Source organism: Schistocerca nitens, chromosome 1, assembly GCF_023898315.1.
Source record: "Schistocerca nitens isolate TAMUIC-IGC-003100 chromosome 1, iqSchNite1.1, whole genome shotgun sequence".
In the NCBI taxonomy this organism is placed as follows: domain Eukaryota; kingdom Metazoa; phylum Arthropoda; class Insecta; order Orthoptera; family Acrididae; genus Schistocerca; species Schistocerca nitens.
Genome location: NC_064614.1, coordinates 957,982,318 through 958,001,782, shown reverse-complemented (window position 1 = coordinate 958,001,782; position 19,465 = coordinate 957,982,318). Strand labels below are relative to the sequence as shown.

The window sequence follows — 19,465 nt, the reverse complement described above, 5'->3', positions numbered from 1 at the left end:
GATGATTGTTAATCTTGGTTGATTTTTTCACACAGCACTAAATATGTAATCTGTACTACCACATTGCCCTCATCATGTGTGCTGATGATTGTTAATCTTGGTTGATTTTTTTCACAAAGCACTAAATATGTAATCTGTACTAAATGTGTTGCAAGTGTCATGCTGCGATGGCGAATGTTATATTTAGTTGTGGACCTCTGAAGTTAAAATGGAGGTACAAGGTACATATTTCCTGTGATATTCAGCTGGCAGTTCCTCCTAATCAACTCGTTAATCTAGTTATATTGTCTCACACAACACTAAGGATGTAATCTACTAGGGATGCTGCAGGTGGCATAATGTGACAGTGAATATTTATTAAGCTATTACCCTCCGAAGTTTAGGTGAAGGACGCACAGTGGATATTTCCTCCCATATTCAGTTTCTGAGTTCCACTAATTGCCTTGTTAATCGGGCTTTACCTTTTTCTCAAAAAACTAAACAAGGAGTTTACTACAGATGCTGCAAGTGGCGTGCTGTAACAGCATATATTTATGTAGTTATGGACTTCCAAAGTAAACACAGAGACCACGGACACTGTAGATCATGGAGTTCTTCTGTAGATAAATTACTTTTGTTGTATTTGTTTCTTTAAACTTGTACAGAATGCTTACTATGGCTGTATTTGAGTGATTCATTCACTAGTTGTGGTAAGCAGAAAATTTAGGTTTCCGGAAATTGTTAACTTGGCATCTGTAAGTATTGTAAGTGCAGTTTTGTAGATGTTGCATTACATGTGGAGCAATTTTGTTTATGATTTATATTCCCTAAATATGATTATCCACTTGTGAATGTAATATCTTTATTTCAAATTAAGTCTCACATCTTCAGGTGTCATTGTTGATAGAGTGGGTTTGATTTGGAGTACTTTTACTAATTGCATTACTGGTTAGGTTGAGCTCAAGAACTGTGCATGAAACTCCCAAGTGCATTCATTGAAACCCTCACCACCAGGCAGTGAAAACAAATTGGGAAACAAACCTAACTTAAAGCCAAAGGAATCCATACAATGATGAGCTCACCCTCATTGTGACAGATATGAAGATTATAATTACATATATTTATACGTACATTAGAATGCAACTGAGCAGAAAATAGATTTAAATTAAGACATTAAAAAAGCAACTCCACATTTACATCCAGAGAACCATGTGATAAACAGTTGCTGTGTTATCCTCATCAAATGGCATCCATTGCATGTGGTAAGAGATGGACATAGGGTCAACGTACTGCTCTTCCAACTATTGTCAGCTTCCCAGACCTTGGAAACACTACTACTCATTCAATTAGCCCCTCTGTTGTCATCACAGTGCTGAGTGTTCTCATTCCATTCTTCTCACTCACTTGTTAGTAAAACTCCATAGCTGTTCTATGCATTGAACCCTAGCCTTCCACATCACAGTGACATGGTAACAAGTCTGATTCTTAACATGCTACTTAGTATTCTTAACATTCTACTTAGTAATTAAGTTAGTAATAGTTCTTCTCACATTAATACTTTACAGACACAAGACTGTTTAGGTTCATATATTTAGCAAGGTTTCAAGTACAATTTCCTCAACAAAGCTGAATGAGTGAAAGAACAGAAAATGACAAGATTTACTTTGCAAAAATGGTTCATTGCTCCTTAACCTTATAGGATTTCAAGTATATTTAGCACCTCTTTATGCCATAGACAGGTTCTTTTATTAGTGGTGTATTTTCTTGTTATTTCTATTGCCATGCGTGGCTACTGCTGAGTAGCATTAATAGGGAGTAGTCTTCTTTTTATCAAAGCACATAAGCCAAAATATATTTTTGGAAGCAGTGGTAAATTTTTCCCAGCTGCCATAACACTTTGTGGCAGGAGATTCTGGGACTTACTCTGCAAATGATTCTGATCACGTTTTTCTGAGAATTTTTGAATAACAGAAGAGTTCCTCAGAAAATAACTCCTCGTGGCATAGTGGTGGGCATGATCTGTTATTCTGACAGACTAGTCCATCTCTCCAGAACAGCATTTTCAATGTCATTAGCTTTTACATGAATTAACTGATGAGGAATGATATAAACACTAATGATAAGCAAGTATTTGCTCTTGAATATACTCATATATTTTCAATTAATTTGTTATTAATAATTGCTCATTTGGCAGGTATCAACATAATGGAGAACATTAACAGATGCACCTAAGTGGTAACAGCAGTCTTCAATACTACTTTCCACATTGCAAGCTGATGTCCAGAGCTGGTGGAAAACAGCCATGTGTGGTGTGTGAAAATCATGAAACCTGCTTGAGCAATGTGGCACTGCATTCAGAGAAATTCTGGATTTTCTGCAGGTATTACCTATGTTTGTCTTGTCTATATGGCCAAAGGTTTGCAGATAAAAAGAATCACATCATTAATTTCTTCATCATCTATAATATACAATTATTTTTTTCTGGTGATGTACACATGTCAAACCATTTTTAATAGGACAGCCAGATAAATGATGAATATGACGTCACTTCCTTGTTGTCTCTGTCTTATCAACTGCCAGCTTCCTGAGACCAGCTTCCTCACTTGGTGCAGAGCATCTACCAGAGTCGAGCTGCATTATATTTTGATGGAGTTAAAGGGCAAAATTGGCAGAATAATGTTGTTTTACGTGGGAATGATGTTTCTTTTGTAATGTTTTCACAAACATACGTTTTAAGCAAAGTGAATAAGAATGAGAAATGAGAACAGAAATTGTAACAAATTTTCACATTTTGAAGCTAACATGTTAATTAGGTGAAATGAGGTGTGACAGTTCTCTCCAGTCTAAAGTTACTTAATATGTTGCCAGTGATTTCTGTTGTATGTGAAGTGAATATCAGATTTCAGCTATTCATTGTTTTATTGCATTTTGGAAGGTGTAACATAAATTCCAACTGTAAAAATAAGTTGACACTGAGCTAATGTAAGTAACTTTAAATCCTTCCAAAAAATACCTTTTATCAATAAACTCAGCTACATCTGTTACATTTTCTATCTGGTACATTTGCTTCAATAATTTTGCTTTACAGAACACAGTTTCAGTCTTTACCTGCATTATATTTCAATCACATACCAGCACATTAACTGAATTTGTGTCTATTGTCAACAAAACTTAATTTTTACTCTCTCTGTGACTATGTCAGTCACATATCTTAAAATGGCAACATGCTCAAGATCTAGTCCACTTATGAATGGCTCTCACAGTAAAGGAAACTGTGACTCGTGCGATTGAAATTGATTCATCTCAGTTTGGAAATTATTGAACTGTGCATTATTTGTTCATTTTTGTTAGAATATTCTGGTGTTTATGTTGGTATGGATAAATAACAATTACATCATTCGTAATGCTTGTATTCATATATCAGAACAACAAAGGGACAACAACAGAAAGACATACTTGGTGAACTGACAGTAACATTTCTTTTCCCTTTACTTAATAATTCAACATTATCAGTGAAATTCACAATTTTTTGTTTTCAATTTTGTGGTACAAAATCTTAAGGCCATTACTTTCTTGAAGTCATATGTGACGATTTTCTACAGTCAATGATCCACTCAGTCTGGTTGAAACCTGACACACCAAGTGTACAAAACAAAGACTTGGCTGATCCCCTGGAATCCTTCTTTGATGATTCTTGCTTCTGGTAGCAGTCAGACTTGAAGTGACCATACTTCATGTAACTTATTTGTCTTCTCGTTTTTCTTTGAAAAAGAAAAACAACTGTACTGTTGTCATTTGAGGTATTATTCCACAATTTCCTTTAGCGACTTCGCTTTGATGTTTTCTGAGCTGAAATTTTTATCTTTTTGTATTGAATGCCTTACCTAAGGTAGATGAACTTTTGGTAAACCTTTCAGCATAATGACTATCATAGCCCATCATCAACTGGTTTGCTCGTGCTCTGCAGTTTGTCGGCTACATCTAGAATATGATAATGTAAAAAGTTTGGTATCCAACTGAGGATCCCAGGTATTCATTCATCGAGTTTTATTCATACCAGCAAGATAATTTTCCATGGTATTTCAAGCTTCCTTTGCCTTTCTTGTGTTTTATACATGTACATAAACATTCTTTGTACTTCTGTGTAATTCAGTATATCTGTATAGTAAATAATCATTGACTTTTTTGCTGTTTCTATCACTGTAATAATTTTATGCAATGCTCTAAGTTTTCTGATATTGTAATAATTATGACAAATTGTGTATGAAAGGTATCAACAATATTAAAGCACAAGAAGACTTTATAATCAATTACAAATTTGAAAGCTTGGGAAAAGGCAAAGAAAAACACAAAATAATGACATAATAAATATGACAGAGATTTTTAGATTGGTACTTCTTTCAACAAGGAGATTGAGGCAGACTAGGACAAAGGAAATGTTTAAATTAAAGATGTTAGTCATGCAGAATATGTTACTGTCCACAGTCATGAGTAGCTTCTTTTCTCTGTCTTACAGGTCTCTCCTGATGTGTTTCTGAGGCGACTTTCTTCTTTTATTGTTTGATAAACAAATCCACATCCTACTTTGATCTACTTTCAGTAATCTATAAAGAGAGCATTTATTTCAAAAAACAAAATGTTTTTAGTATGGTGGACTTCTACCACTCCTTCACAGTAGCAATCAATAAGTAAATGCTAATCAAGAATCTGATATTCTATCCAAACATGCATAATAAATACAGGGGCTTTGTTATTGGGATTATTCACTGATTCTGGTGTGGAAAGAAACCATATATTTATTTACATAATCCATTAAATAAGTGGCAGCCAAATGAAAATGGGACAGATGGAAAAAAGTAAGTAAACTGTTTGGCCTCAGCAGCCAGAGACTGTGTGTGTGTGTGTGTGTGTGTGTGTGTGTTATTTCTGAAGAAGGCTTTCATGGCCAAAAGCTTACTTTCTGAGAGTCTTTTTGTTGTGCCTATCTGCAACTCAGCATCTCTGCTATGCAGTGAGTAGCAAGTATCGTTTTTATAATACTGTCATTTCATCCTGGATTTTCCATTGTTTGATTAAGTAAACTGTTTATTATTTTGAAAGTAATTGCCATTGCTGTTAATAAATTTATCCTATTGTGAGAGAAGATTGTCATTGTTTTCATGGAAAAATGTTTGTCATTGCCTGTGGAATCGTGATTGGGCCCAGACATGCACCTGTTCATCCAAAGCAAACTGATGGCCACGATGTCTTTCTTCAGGGCACCAAAAATATGGATACTATATTGGGAGAGATTAGGACTGTGTGGTGGGTGTGTAAGGGCTTCCCAGCCAAATTTCTGTAGAATACTCAAAACAGTGGGCAAAGTCATGATGACCTTTTTCTTTGACTGCAAGAGGCTGCTACTCACTGGCTTTCTGGAGCATGACTCCACAATTAATGCACATCAGTACATGGACCTTTGCAAAAATTGAAATGCACCATCAAATCCAAATGCCCAGGAATATTAGCAGACAACATCATTCTGTTGCAGGATAATGCCTGCCCACGTGTTGCCAATGTTGTTTTGACTATGCTGCAGAAGTTTTACTGAGAAGCCCTCAAAAATCCTCCACACAGTCCCAACCTCTCACCATGCAATTTCTATATTATTGGAGCCTCAAAGAAATACATGTATGACTTTTAGTTTGCTTTGGATGAAGAGCTGCATAACCAGATACATAATTCTGTAGGCCAGCAGAAACATTTTTCCATGAAGGCACTAACTGTCTTGTCTCATAGTGGAATAAATGTATTAACAGTTTTGCTGATTTCCCTACTTACTTTTTCCCATCTGTCTCATTTTAATTTGATTGCAGGTAATATAACACTGGTATGAAATGTAGTGATTTTGTTTGGTAAGGTCTATCTGTAATTTTTTGAAACAATAAACAGTTTAACATAATTTCCATCCAATTGAAATTTTAAAAATGTATGCTTTTTGTTGGCTTACATTTAGAGTGCAAAACAGAAAAAAGTAAAACACATTTAGAGATTTGCAATTTGTCAGTAAAACGTGCTTTGGTGTGGTATGTGATTATTTTGTGCCTACAAATAAAACAGAGTTTTATCAGTACATATTTCATCACCTATTCCTTTAACTAACTTTTGACAGCAACAAAGATTTGTTCATTTCTCTTTGGCATATGAGCTAAGGTTGTGATACATACAACTGCCACACATTAGATTTAGTGGATCCTATCATGAAAAAGAGTTCTTAGTGATACAGAACATTATCTGAGAGGTAGGACTATGTTAGACTATCTGTGTAGACTACTTTAACAATTAACTATCGTTAACTATGAACAAGTTGAGATGTTAACCTATAGTATAAAATTGGGTGGTCCACAGTAAGAAATGAAATTAAAAAATTGCAAATAAAATAAAATAAATTTCATTAAATCAGAAGATAAAATGAGCAAAATGTGCAAGAATATAAAGTAACAATGTAAAACTGTGAAAGAATTTATTGAAAAATCTGCAATTTAAATGTTATTCCTAGCATTGTATAAAACCAGCAACAGCAAAATAATTTTGTGTTGAAACATACACACACATCACGCTCCTAGCCCATGAATCCCTATAAGAAGCAAAACTGCCAGAAACAGAGAACATGTCAAGAACATTATTAATAACATCACTAATTTATTTGATCAATTGTTCACATGATATATTCTCCAGAGCCTAAATAAGCTGCTGAAGAACATTTACTACACACTTATGTAGCATTCCAAATACTTTTTTGTTCAAATTTGGCATGTTATTGGTGGATAGCATCCGTGGACATGGGTTAGCACACTGGACTCGCATTCGGGAGGACGATGGTTCAATACCGCGCCCGGCCATCCTGATTTAGGTTTTCCGTGATTTCCCTAGATAACTTCAGGCAAATGCTGGGATGGTTCCTTTGAAAGGGCACGGCCGATTTCCTTCCCCATCCTTCCCTAACTCAAGCTTGTGCTCCGTCTCTAATGACCTCGTTGGTGACGGGACATTAAACATTAACTTCCTCCTCCTCCTCCGTGGGCATGTTACTTTTCACTGTAAAATTTATTTCAGTCAATTTTTTTAAAATTGTTTAGTGCCTGTACCAGTATTGGCTGTTTAGTCATTGTCTACAGGTCAGATGTTTTGGTTGTATCAAGACATACTAGGAGTCAACATTTCATTGAGTCTCCTACTACAGTGCCAAAGGTAACACCGGTTACCAGCAGATCACCAAAATTAAGAGCTGTCGGGCTTGGCTAGAAGGTGGATGGATGACCATCTGGGTCTGCTGAGCAAGCGAGGTGCACTCAGCCATTGTGAGGCCAATTGACGAGCTACTTGGTGGAGAATTGGCAGCTTCGATCCTGAAAACACAATGACTGGAAAAGTGCTGTGGTAACCGCATGCTCCTCCATATTCAGAGGCACTGCAGTGAATACACTGTTATGAAATAAGTGAAATGTATTCACAATTCCAAACATGGACTACTGTATAATGTACAGTGTAATGGAAACAGTGAAAATTTGTGCTGGACTGGAATTCAAACCTGGATTTCCTGCTATTGTGAATGGTCACTCTAGCATTTGGCTATCTGATCACGGCTCATGGCCAGACACAAGCTTTCATAAGTCATCAACCAAGTGTCTGCAGGCTGTACTTGTACATCCATTATGCATATTCCCATACAGGGGAGGCATTTTACTTGAAAATTGCTTTCTCAGTGTCAGTGTATAAATATGATATTGCAGTGCATGTGTTTTACTGAATTATGATGCAAAGTTCCTTTGGACATGCATGCATGTCCAAAGGAACAGTCACTACAGTGGCTACAGCCATTATGAAATACATAAAATGTATTTGCACTTGTGAATATGGACTACTACAGGCTGTATAATGGAATGACGACAATGGAAATTTGTGCCAGACTGGGACTGGATCCTGGATTTCTCACTTATCGTGAGCAATCATCTTAACATTTGGCTATCCAAGTATGACTCCAGGGCAGACCCAAACTTCCATATGTCATCTAACAGATGTCTGCAGCCTGTACGTATATTCCCATACAGGGGAGACATTTTTCTTGAAAGTTGATTGCCCGGTGTTGGCAGATAAATATGATATTGCAGTGTCTGTGTTATTACAAATTATGATGGTTCACAATTGCAAATATGGACCACCATCAGCTCTATAATGGAATGATGACAAGGAAAAATTTGTTCCAGACTGACTCAAACCCATATTTCCCACTTCCCTAAGGCCTGCATTCATGCACGCATGTCTGAAGGAACTTTGCTTCGTAATTGGGAATAATACAGGCACTGCAATATCGCATTTGTCCACCAAACCCAGGCAAGTAACTTTCAAGTAAAATGTCTGCCCTGTACAAGAGGATACATGATAGATGTACAGTGCTGGTTGCAGATACATGGTGGACAACATATGGACATTTGGGTCTCGCCATGAGCTTGCGCTCGGATAGCCGAATGCTAAGGCAACCACCTGTGATAAACGGGAAATCAGGTTAAGACCCAGTCCAGCACAAATTTTCATTGTCATCATTCCACTATGCAGCTGACGGTAGTCCATCTTCACAATTATGAATACATTTATGTTCGGACAGTGTCCTACTTGAGTCCTCAACAAGTGCAAAAGTTAGTATTCTAAAAACACCACATTGTTAATATTACATGAATAGTGCTTTTCATTACAGCTCTGAAATATTTTTGTATGTTGTATCAAAATCTAAATCTGCATACATACTCCACAAGCCACCACATGATTTATAGCAGTACCTCTACTAGTCATTCATTTTCCTGTTCCACTCATGAATGAAGTGAGGTAATAATGACTATATGCCTCCATATGAGCCCTAATTTCTCTTATCTTGTCTTCGTGGTCCTAATGCAAAATGTATGTTGGTAGCAGTAGAATCATGGTGCTGTCAGCTGCAGATGTTGGTTATCTAAATTTGTTTGGTAGTGTTTCACCAAAAGAATGCCATGTTGCCTGCAGTGATTCCCATTTCTGAGTTCACGAAGCATCCCTATAATACTTTTGTGTTTATTGTCACTAGCAGTAACAGATTTAGCAGAAGACTCTGAGTTGCTTTCCTATCTTTCTTTAATTCAGCATAATGTGGATCCTGAACACTCAAGCAGTATTCAAGAGTAGGTTGCACTTGTGTTCTATGCATGGTCTCATTTATAGATGAGCTACACTTATCTAAAATTGTATAACATTTGTACATCAGAACATTTCATTCTTATTTTTGTTACATATTCTTTACATAGATTACAAGATGACTGTTGAATAGGCAATTATTGTCATGGTTACTCAGACTTAATTGAAATGGAAATGTGAACTAATGTAAATGTGTGAATTAGTACTCTATAGTAATACAGACACTAAGTTTTTGATGTTGACACTACACTATGACTACCGTCTTCCAGTATTTTCATATCACATCATACTGATTTGTGTAATCTGATCTGTATTTTTATGTATTCAGAAAACCAAAATGGGAGAACAAAACAAGGAAGGAGTTCGTCTGTCTGGATATTTAGAAAAGAAAGGGGGTATGGTAAGTATGTCTCTCTGCATATAAACTACAGATAAATGTGTGTATTTTTTTGTGGACAGTTGCCCGCAACAAAGACAGAGAATGTAACTGTGAGTATTTTAAAGAATTACCTGTTTTGCCCTTTGTCAGATAAATTCATCCTGATTTATTTTAATAATTCTGTTCAGTACCTCTAAAGTCATTGTCATTTGATTGAAAATGTATGTTCATATCAGATCATGAATCCACCATAATTCAAATATAAACATATTATAGTGTAATTTATTTAATCAAAAGTAATTGTATTCACAATCTACTGTAGGTATACTATACAGCTTTGTATTCATTTCATAATGTTGTATAGCCCTTCATTCCCATGCGGAAGTCTTTGGATGTTACATTGAGTCAGGAGTGAAGAATATAATGTTTCACATCCATAATTAGTTTCATTTGATACAGAGGAGGAATGTCATGGAAAACCTCAGCTATAGTGAATCTTGTGCAATGTGGGTACCAAAAATGCTTACTGACTAATACAAATATCAAAGACTGTCAGGCAGATGAGTATTATTGATCTACTATCAATAAGATGGAGATTATTTGTTTCTCCACATTGTTACTTGTGCCATGACATTGATATCCTGCACCAAATCAGAATCAAATCAACTACCAATATAGTGGAGCCATACAACTTCCGCGAAACCAAAAAGTGCAAACAATCTTATTAGTCGAGATGAAAAATGATGGCTGTAGGTCAACAATTACAGCTGATTTGTAATTCAAAATGCTCACCAAAATTGATGGTCTAAGGATATTCCCCCTCCAAGACCGCATTTGTCCACATAATCCTGCCTATATCAAAGATGATGTTTAGCATTTCCAATCTCACACCCAGTGACTATTACTTCATCTTGCACATGAAACAATAGCCTGGTGAATGACAGTTTGAAGATGATGAATGTTGCTGCTGGTGAGAATTGGATTGAAGGTCATATTGCACCATCACAAAAAGTGCTAATGAATATTGTCTGTGTGAAAAAGTGAAGTAGATTTATAGGAAACTAAAACTGCCTTTAAAAATTTTTTTCTGGAGAATATGTGTTTTATGTCAAATGACCCTTACTTTTGAATACACCTTGTAATTACCAACTTTGTTTACAAGAGTACCATCATTTTCATGAACGACTTGTCGCAGCCCTTGTTCAGTTACACATTTAAATTCGTTTTAAATAAATAAAATTTACATAAATATGTAGAAATAATTCATCAGGCCATAAGAGGTAATTTAACTGAGGATACGAAACAATAGCTGTAGCTGCATTTATCTTACATTTTTACTGACTCAGGCATTAGAAATTCAGTATTAAAAATTTGCAAGCAACAACATTTATAACCAAATAACATGGAAAGAAGGGAGCAAATGAAGACTGAGGAGACTCATGGTATTCGTCTGTAGTCCCTGAACTGTCTTCTAACATGACAGTTTGAAACTAGTTTAGAGTTGGAAATGAAGCTAAAATAACATAAGCAAAATAATGCTTCAATAAATTACACAAAATAATACATGATATTTAACAAGTGAGGCACATACCACACTGTGTAATGTCTATTAAGAAATCCTATGCAGATTAAAAATGTGTACCGTACTCTGACATGAACTTGGACCCAGGCCTTTATTACCAGTTGGATTATCTAGGGCACAACTCACAACACCTCACAGCTACAGATTTTCCTGTACCTATCTCATACATTCATTCCTCATTCCAACAGACTGTTTTAATCCTTTATGGAGCTATATTATAGTGCACATGCCACTGCAAAGTGAATGATTTGTTGTGGAAGTATCCCTAGGCCACTTGTAAGTTACTATATTCTTTTTCTACTGTAGAGTCAGAAAAAGAAGTTGCCTGACAGTGGCAGTGAGTTTAGCAAGGCTGCTTCCTGCATTTACATCAAACAGTTACATAATCTGATTTTGTACATGTGTATTACAGCTCAATTTTTGCCTGCAGTTATTTTGTGCTTCACACCTGAAAACTGGCAACAGCATTATCTGCTGTCAGAGATTATCTCTCATCGACTATACTACAGAACTGGCCAAGCAATGTATGGAGCAAAGCTTCTTTGTAGTCTTGCCTCAATACCTCAGATAGTAACAACATATCCCACAAAAAACTAGGGCCCAGGTTCATACCCCAGTATGAGATAGCAAACAACTGTAATCCCCCTGTTAAGTTTCACAAGAAGGTATAACTGGCTGCAGCATTAATTATTCATTTTGGAAACATGAATCTAGAAAATCTCTCATTTTAGAGTTTAGCCTCCTGTCAATGACAATGTCATTAGTGATGAATAACTACTGTTAGTGATAGCAATCTTGTGCCGTATTAACCATGTTAGGTACTTTACCTTGTTAATGCTTAAAATAGATACAAAAAACAACTTATCCAATAATAAGGAAATCCAATATACTTAGAATAACTGGTAATATACTAGTCATAATGTTTAGCTATAGTTCAAGTGACATTGTGTGGAAAAAGTAAGAATTTTTGGATTCATTTCAGAAACTTATACCTGCCTGGAAGCAATATTGGTTTGTTCTAAAAGGCCAGCTGCTGCTGTATTACAGATCTGAAGCTGATTACCTAAATATCTCTGTACACAAAGGATCTATAAACATGGGACTAGCATCTAATGTACGTCCAGGACTAAACCGACCAAATATAATAGAGATCATCACTCGCACTCAGATCATCACACTGGTAATTGCCACACAGATATAAATGCAATTTGGCAGATTTTCTACATAAAATAACTAAAGGATATGATGATTTTGTATTAAATTTGGCTGTTACATTGCAAATCTTAGAACTGATGCACATAGGCAGTGTTTTACACATTGTTTCTTGTGTTTGTGATGAAACTATGTTGAAATAGTTGTCTGCATACCACTACACTACAGTACACATTACTATTATAAATTATGCCAAGTAATAATCACATTTTTTTGCTTATCTTTTGTAGAGAACCAAAGATCGCAGCACACAAGAACAATGGCTTCAAGCTATGCTGGAATCAATGGCAGTTCCCAAGTCTGCACGAAACAGCACTGTGCCTATGCATATGCGATACTCCTTAGACAATTTACCTGTTGTATCGAAAGATGTAAGCAAAGAAGAAAATTGTTACCATTTACCATAAAATTACGATTCTACACCCTTTAGCTTTTATATTCAGTTAGTATTTACTTTTTGAATGTCTTTTCCATTGATCCCTAATGCATACCTCTCTTGCCACATTTTCTGTTTGTCATACCTTATGACAGTTTTACCCGTATTGTAAAACCTGAGAATCATTGTCTTTGTTCAATGTCACTGCAACTATTCCAGAGCAATACATAAACCTTAATCAATCAATGATCTATACTTCTTACTAGAAGATTCAAGTAGCATATTGCAGGCACTTTTACTGGCGACTCAGGGACCAATACGAGATCCCAACTGGCGCTCACAAGTGAGGCAGGTATGTTTCACCCTGAAAGAGGGGTTCATCACAGGCACTTGTCTACATGCTCGTTTCACAGCTAAGTTGCTGAGCCAGGTGCAGCCTTGGAACTTGCTACCATCATGAATGAGTTTCATCTATCTGCTGCAGTCAACAGCGAGCTCCTCCCATTTGTCAGAGTCAGTGTTAAACTTATTCTTATCACACTCGACTAAACTTTGAAGTGCAATGCATGTCTTCCAGATGGTCTCTTGGCAAGTGCTACATCACTAAGTAGTGTGCATCAGAAAATGTGGGGTGGCCCCTAAAATCTAAGTGTCCTAGCGACCACAAGTGATTTTCCTTGGCAGTAGCAGTAATAGTGCATACACATTATTCCTCTATGTTAATGAATATTTAGTAATCACCTCATATGAAAGGTGTTTAACTTACATTCTTGTTTAGCAGAAGTTAATCTCCAGGTCTCAGCACCTTACAAGAGGGTGCTTAGCAAATGAGCTTGTTAGGTGAGTAGTTTTGTGGTCACTGTCAGGTGTTTGTTGTCCCATAATCTTCTACGGAACTTCCTGAAAGTATTCACTGCTTTGTCAGTTCTCAACATTTATTTCATCATCAAAAGAGAGAGAAATCTTCTGACACTAGTCGGCCAAGGTAGTAGAATTTGTCAAATACATTCAACAAGGAGCCATCCAATATTATGGCAGCCATATCCTTGCATCCTTGCACTATAATCACAGTCTTTGTTGCATTCACAGGCATAGAGAAGGGTTTACACACAGCAGGAAATTTGTCCACAAGCCTTTGGATGTCATCTTGAGTATGTGCTAAAAATGTTGCATCATCAGTGAATAAAATGTTGCTTACAAATAAGTCCTCATGATAGCATTTTGATTTGAGCAGCAACATGATGTAAAGTTTCCCTTCAGCCCTGCTGTGTAGATGGATGCCCAGGTTTTTCACCAGAAGCAACTTTGAGTAGTAACAAGAATAATATAACAAACAAATTAGGGGTCAGTAAAGAGTTTTTGATGGTGTTGAGCCACAGTCATGCAATATTTTTTAAAAGAGTCAACAACCATTTGACTGTGTATTACTATATTTATCTTCTGTGCTAATCCAGGATGTGGCTTTTATGGTGCTCCAAAGCAGGCTCTCAACTGCCTACATTGGTATGACATAATAATGGTCTAGTAACTTTTATCATTGTACTTGAGAACAGCATAAAAGCCCATATCTGCATAGTACAGAAGTTAAATATAGTAATACACAGACAAAAAAATATAAAAAAGAGAAAGAGAAGTAGGGGCCAGTACACAGCCTTGAAACTCCTCTTTGCACAACAAAAGAATCTCAGTGCTTCATTCAGACATCACAGCATGCTCGTAATTGACGTGAAAAGTTCTTATCATCTTCAGGAGTTATGGAGGACACTAGTATACAGTCCCTCCTTGCTGACTGTCAAGCGCTTTATTTAGGTTGAAGAAAGCAATGAACAATGGGATCATCTGCTCAAAGCATTTTTCCTGAGTTTACTGGAGCATGAAAATTGTGTCGTTAGTAGATACCTGAGCCCATAACCTACATTGAGATTCAGAGTACATACTCTTGCAAGCTACCCCAGTGTCCCTACCACAACATGGGTGAATGCTTTCCGCCAAAACTTGGCAGTGAATTTCCACAGTAGCAATTGCAATCACTTTGTATAGAGTGATGATGTTGGCATCATGCACGTTCTGTGGCACAGTACCTTCAGCCCAAGATTTCAATAAAAGGTTGTAGACCACTGGGAGGAAAAACATCTACTTGAAAATTTCTGCATGGATGTCATCTTTACCAGAGCATTTCCCACCCTGAAGTCACATAACAGCTCTTTGAAGCTGCTCTTTAGTAGGCACAGCATCCAGCTTGTGGCAAGCTGAAAACTGAAAAATTTCTACTATTGCGCATGGGCTGATGTTGCAGGATGTGAGTAGAAGTTGAAGTAATATGTTCTACCCACCACTGCAGTTTTTGATTACAATCTGTGATGACTGTTCCACTGCTCTCATTAAGTTGAACAGTCTTCTTACATGTGGGCCCAATGGCCCTTTTGATACCCGAATACTCACCATCGATGTTCCTGGAATTTACACATTCCTGTATACTTGCACAACCTGTCTCCCAGTAAGTGTTATGAGTGGTACACTGAATGACTGCTTTTGCTTTGCTTGGATCCCTGCAATTAGCACTGAAACTGTTTAATTGCCAGTTGAAAATTACCTGATGTTTAGAGTCAAGGGTGAGTTTCAAGACATCAGTATTCTCAAAAAACCAATTCTGGGATTTCACTTTTGAAGTACCAAGTGTAGTGCCAAACATAACAGTAATAATGACTTCGTCTTCTGTCAGTTGAGGTAAGCACAGCTGTCAGTGTCATTGGTCTGCTGCTGGTTGACAAATGCAAAGTCAAAATGCATTCTATTCTCCCAATCACACTTTCAGTGGTGCACAATAGATCATTTCAAACAGCAAAGCCAACACTGTGTTGTTTGGGACTGGCAGAATCTTTTCCCTTCCAGATAAATGTGTAATTTTCCTCTTGAACTGAGCCGTCATCTGGTAGCCTGATTTCCTGCACGGTTGTTACAGCATATTAGGCCTAGCTAAACTGACAATATTTATGTGTGAAAATTGTTGGGAGAAAATTAAGTCAAATTTGATCTAAAATGTACATATACTTTTCATTGATTTTTAAATAAAATGTATCCTTTGACAGTGGTGGTATTAATAGGGAAATGCATGTAGTAACTTGTTATTGCTAACAAACTGTTAAATTTAATCAAATTCTGCACATTAAATCAAAAATAAAAGTTGCAAGTAAAATATCTGAAAATATTGAGGTCAAAACATGAGCTCAGTAAGAGGTTTCACTGTCTCCAGTTTTATTAAATAATGTTATTAAAAAAGTAATAATTGAAAATGTAAAATGATTATTAACGGGGTACAGTTAAAAGGGAAGAGTTATGTCTTCCAAAGACCAATGTATTGAATAATCTTGGCACTCTACTAACCACTGAAAACTACATAACAGCTGAAATTGAATCAAGAGCTCAAGAGAGAGCAGCTGTTAAGAGCTCAGACAAGATAACTTGGCTCATGTGCAGAAACTCATTGTCGTTCTCAGTGCTGGGCAAGTCTGCCCTTCTGTTCTGAAGGGGCAACTGGCTCTGTTTGCTATCACCTACTGCGCTATGCATTTCATCTGTTATGTACGAAGCATCCTCCCCCACCTCAGTTATATCGTTGGAATGGAAGCCTGTGCTCAGCGGCTGCACTGCAATTTTTCTCAAATAAATTTGGTAAAAAAGTGATTCTCTCATATCTCATAACCTCATTTGTCATCTTAATGATGAATTGGCTAACATTTCATTAACAGTTATACTTACTTTGATATTTCTGTATTAAGTAAGATACTGCTTGAAATTTTAATAGTTTGCAATGGAAAATATAGGTCACCATGCTTCTGCAGTTGGTGGACATTAGATCATATATTGTTGCATACAAAATGTAGGTAACATATTGTATTTTTCTTTAAATTTGAGACAAGATTTATATCTGTCTTCAACCTTGAGAAAATGGATTGTATGTAGTGCTCTCATTTCTGATTGCCTGTGCAAACAATAGAAAGTGAAATATTCATAACATCCATCATGTCTCATAAATGGTTTGTGATGCTGAAACGAATTTGAGACAAATGATTGCACACAAAGCAGAGAGTATTTTCTCATATAGTTAACATGAGCTATTGACCTCACTTGTCATCATTTGCCTGTGTAATAAAACACTGTTTCGGGATTCTGTCACAGTTCTAATAGCACTGGGCTGTTAGTGAGGTGAAACTGTGTAAACACCACAGTGCTTTTGCAAAAGAAACTAATTTTATCATGTCAACAAGATAAAGAAAAAAAGTCAGGGGAAAATAAATCATTCCTTCTGTTAGGATTTCAGTGTAATTCCTGCCCAAGATGCTGTGCATGGTGTGTTCTTGCTTATATATATGAATGGTGTGTGTGTGTCACTTTTACTGATGAAAGCTGTGGGACAAAGCTTTATGTAAGTGTCTTTTAATTGCATCTGTCTGCAATTTAATGTGTCTTCTTTATGGTAAGTAGCAATCTGTCTTTTTCTAAATTGTTGTTTTTAATAATAAATGTTTGATTTTTCAAATTATTGATCATCCTGGTATACCATGTGAATACAATCATTTACAGACTTGCTAGCTATCGCTTAGGAGTTCTGTGAGATAGGCATTTGCATGAAGGCTTAAGCTGTAGAAGTACACTTCCCCTACTACAGTATCCTATTGGCAAGGGGCCCCCACGACTACCATTGTCCCCTCCTCTACTGTGCCATCTGTGCAGCTAGGGGCCAAGTAATATTGTATGTACTCTATCATGGCTTTATGAGCAAAGCTAAAATGTCATAAGCAAATCATCAATAGCCTTAATGAAGCAGAGTAGGAGTGAAGTATCCAGTCATAAAAATAATTCACCATTCACCACTCTATAGTAGAACTTCTGAACATGCAGTACTATAAGTGTGTGTGTGTGTGTGTGTGTGTGTGTGTGTGTGTGTGAGTGAGAGAGAGAGAGAGAGAGAGAGAGAGAGAGAGAGAGAGAGAGAGGGAGGGGGGGGGAGATGCATGTTAATAGCTTAACCTGTGATTATTTTGTATTTTGTTCCATTTGTATCACATTCCACATGTAGATTGCCAGATACTCAGTATGATACTAGACAACAACTGCAAAATTTCCAGCAAGTTAAATGAGAACTATCTAGCATGATCTTTGCACAGTGTAAAGATTTGTTAAAGTTATTTGTATACAATGTATGAAGAGAGAAAATAATATTAAAAAGAAAAGTTTATAGAATGTTTGTCACGGAGTCTAAGCAGGATAGATGAAGAATAGTTTTCTTAGGATCTTGGCTTTTGCCCTGAGACAACTTCCAAATTCAGTGGATTAATTTTTTATTTTTAGTCATGATTTGATTCTACCTCCCTTCCTTCCTTCCTTCCTATAGATGTACAGTGACTGTAAATAATGTCTTTGTGGCCTTTATGGTCAGCATCAACAGAGCATCTTCAATAGCTGCAAAAAATCAATCTTTTGTCTTTCACAAGTAGTGCACAGTTCACTCAGCTTTCAAAATAGTCTTATAACTGCAAACAGAATTTTGTTTGTTGTATGAAAATAAAATTTTTAAAAGCATGTTTCCCAAATAGTCACATTGAGTAAAGTAGAGCAGTGATTAGAATACTGGACTCATTCCGGAAGGGCGAAGATTCAAATATTCATCCCACCATCCCCATTTGCTAAAATTGTTCTAGGCAAATGCTGGGGTGGTTTCTTTGAAAGGACACAGCTGCTTTCCTTCCCCAATCTTGCAACAATCCCAGGTTGTGCTCCATCTCTAATGACTTCTTTGTCGATGGAATGCTAAAACCTAATCTTCCTTCTCTGACTTCATTCATCCTACTCCCACGCCATTTTCCTTTCATTTTCTTCCTCCTGTTGTCTACCATTTCCTCTCAGTCTGCTCTTCCACATGGTCATCATCATTGATTGCACAAATGGACCGTTGCCAGTGCTTGTGTTGCATTCCTTTGTATTTACTGGCCCACCCTCTGCATTCTTATCGGATGCACCTGTTGCCTTCCTCCCAGCCATCAGTTACTGTTCCCCAATACTTCCTCCCACTTCTCACCTCCTTGACTCACCCACTCCACCCAAAACAACCATTCACCTCAGTCTAGATGCAGAATTGCAGTCCTGGCACAGTGTAATCGGCCAGCACAGGTGTGTGTGTGTGTGTGTGTGTGTGTGTGTGTGTGTGTGTTTGTAGTGTGCTCTAGCTCAAGAAAGGATTTGTCAGAAAAATTGTAAAGATTTTAGTGCTTATGAGCCTAATGGGTGAGCCCTTACCTTCATTATTTAAAATAATGTGTCTCTTTGTTTTAATGACTCCCACTGTATTATGTTACATATACCTGTGAAATTCTCACCCTGACTAAAATCATATTTAATACAGAAGATTTCCAAAATGAATGTTCAACCAGAGGAAGTCTCCATTTATTAAGAAATACCATACTGATAGATACATGTGCAAAAACTACAGAATTGTCATTCAGTTATGGTTTGTACTAAACAAACTCAAATTTTTCTTCACAGCATGGTTATCACACTCTTGTACACATGGACATGTGTGTGCATGGAGACACACTCAGTCCAAGAAAGGAAAGGGGTTCAGCAATCAGCTGCAAATTCAATTTTTATTTTATTGCAAATCTGGATTTCAGCTGTTGAACAGTTATCTTCAGTGCTAAAATACAAGAATCAGTATTTGAAAGATGTAAAATAA

At 36.7% G+C, this 19,465-nt stretch overlaps 1 protein-coding gene across 2 annotated transcripts in view; it reads left to right on the top strand.

Moving 5' to 3' along the window:
- LOC126194769 (uncharacterized) overlaps positions 1-19,465 on the top strand; it is a 262,121-nt gene that overhangs the window by 192,976 nt on the left and 49,680 nt on the right. The window contains exons 2-5 of one of the 2 annotated variants that reach the window (XM_049933059.1): positions 2,174-2,359; positions 9,512-9,583; positions 12,127-12,324; positions 12,587-12,727. In XM_049933059.1, the coding sequence (XP_049789016.1) occupies positions 9,521-9,583; positions 12,127-12,324; positions 12,587-12,727 (402 nt within the window). In that variant the 5' untranslated portion in view covers positions 2,174-2,359; positions 9,512-9,520. Of the gene's footprint in view, positions 1-2,173; positions 2,360-2,556; positions 2,962-9,511; positions 9,584-12,126; positions 12,325-12,586; positions 12,728-19,465 lie in introns of those variants that run through there. The other variant, XM_049933067.1, reaches the window with a different exon arrangement.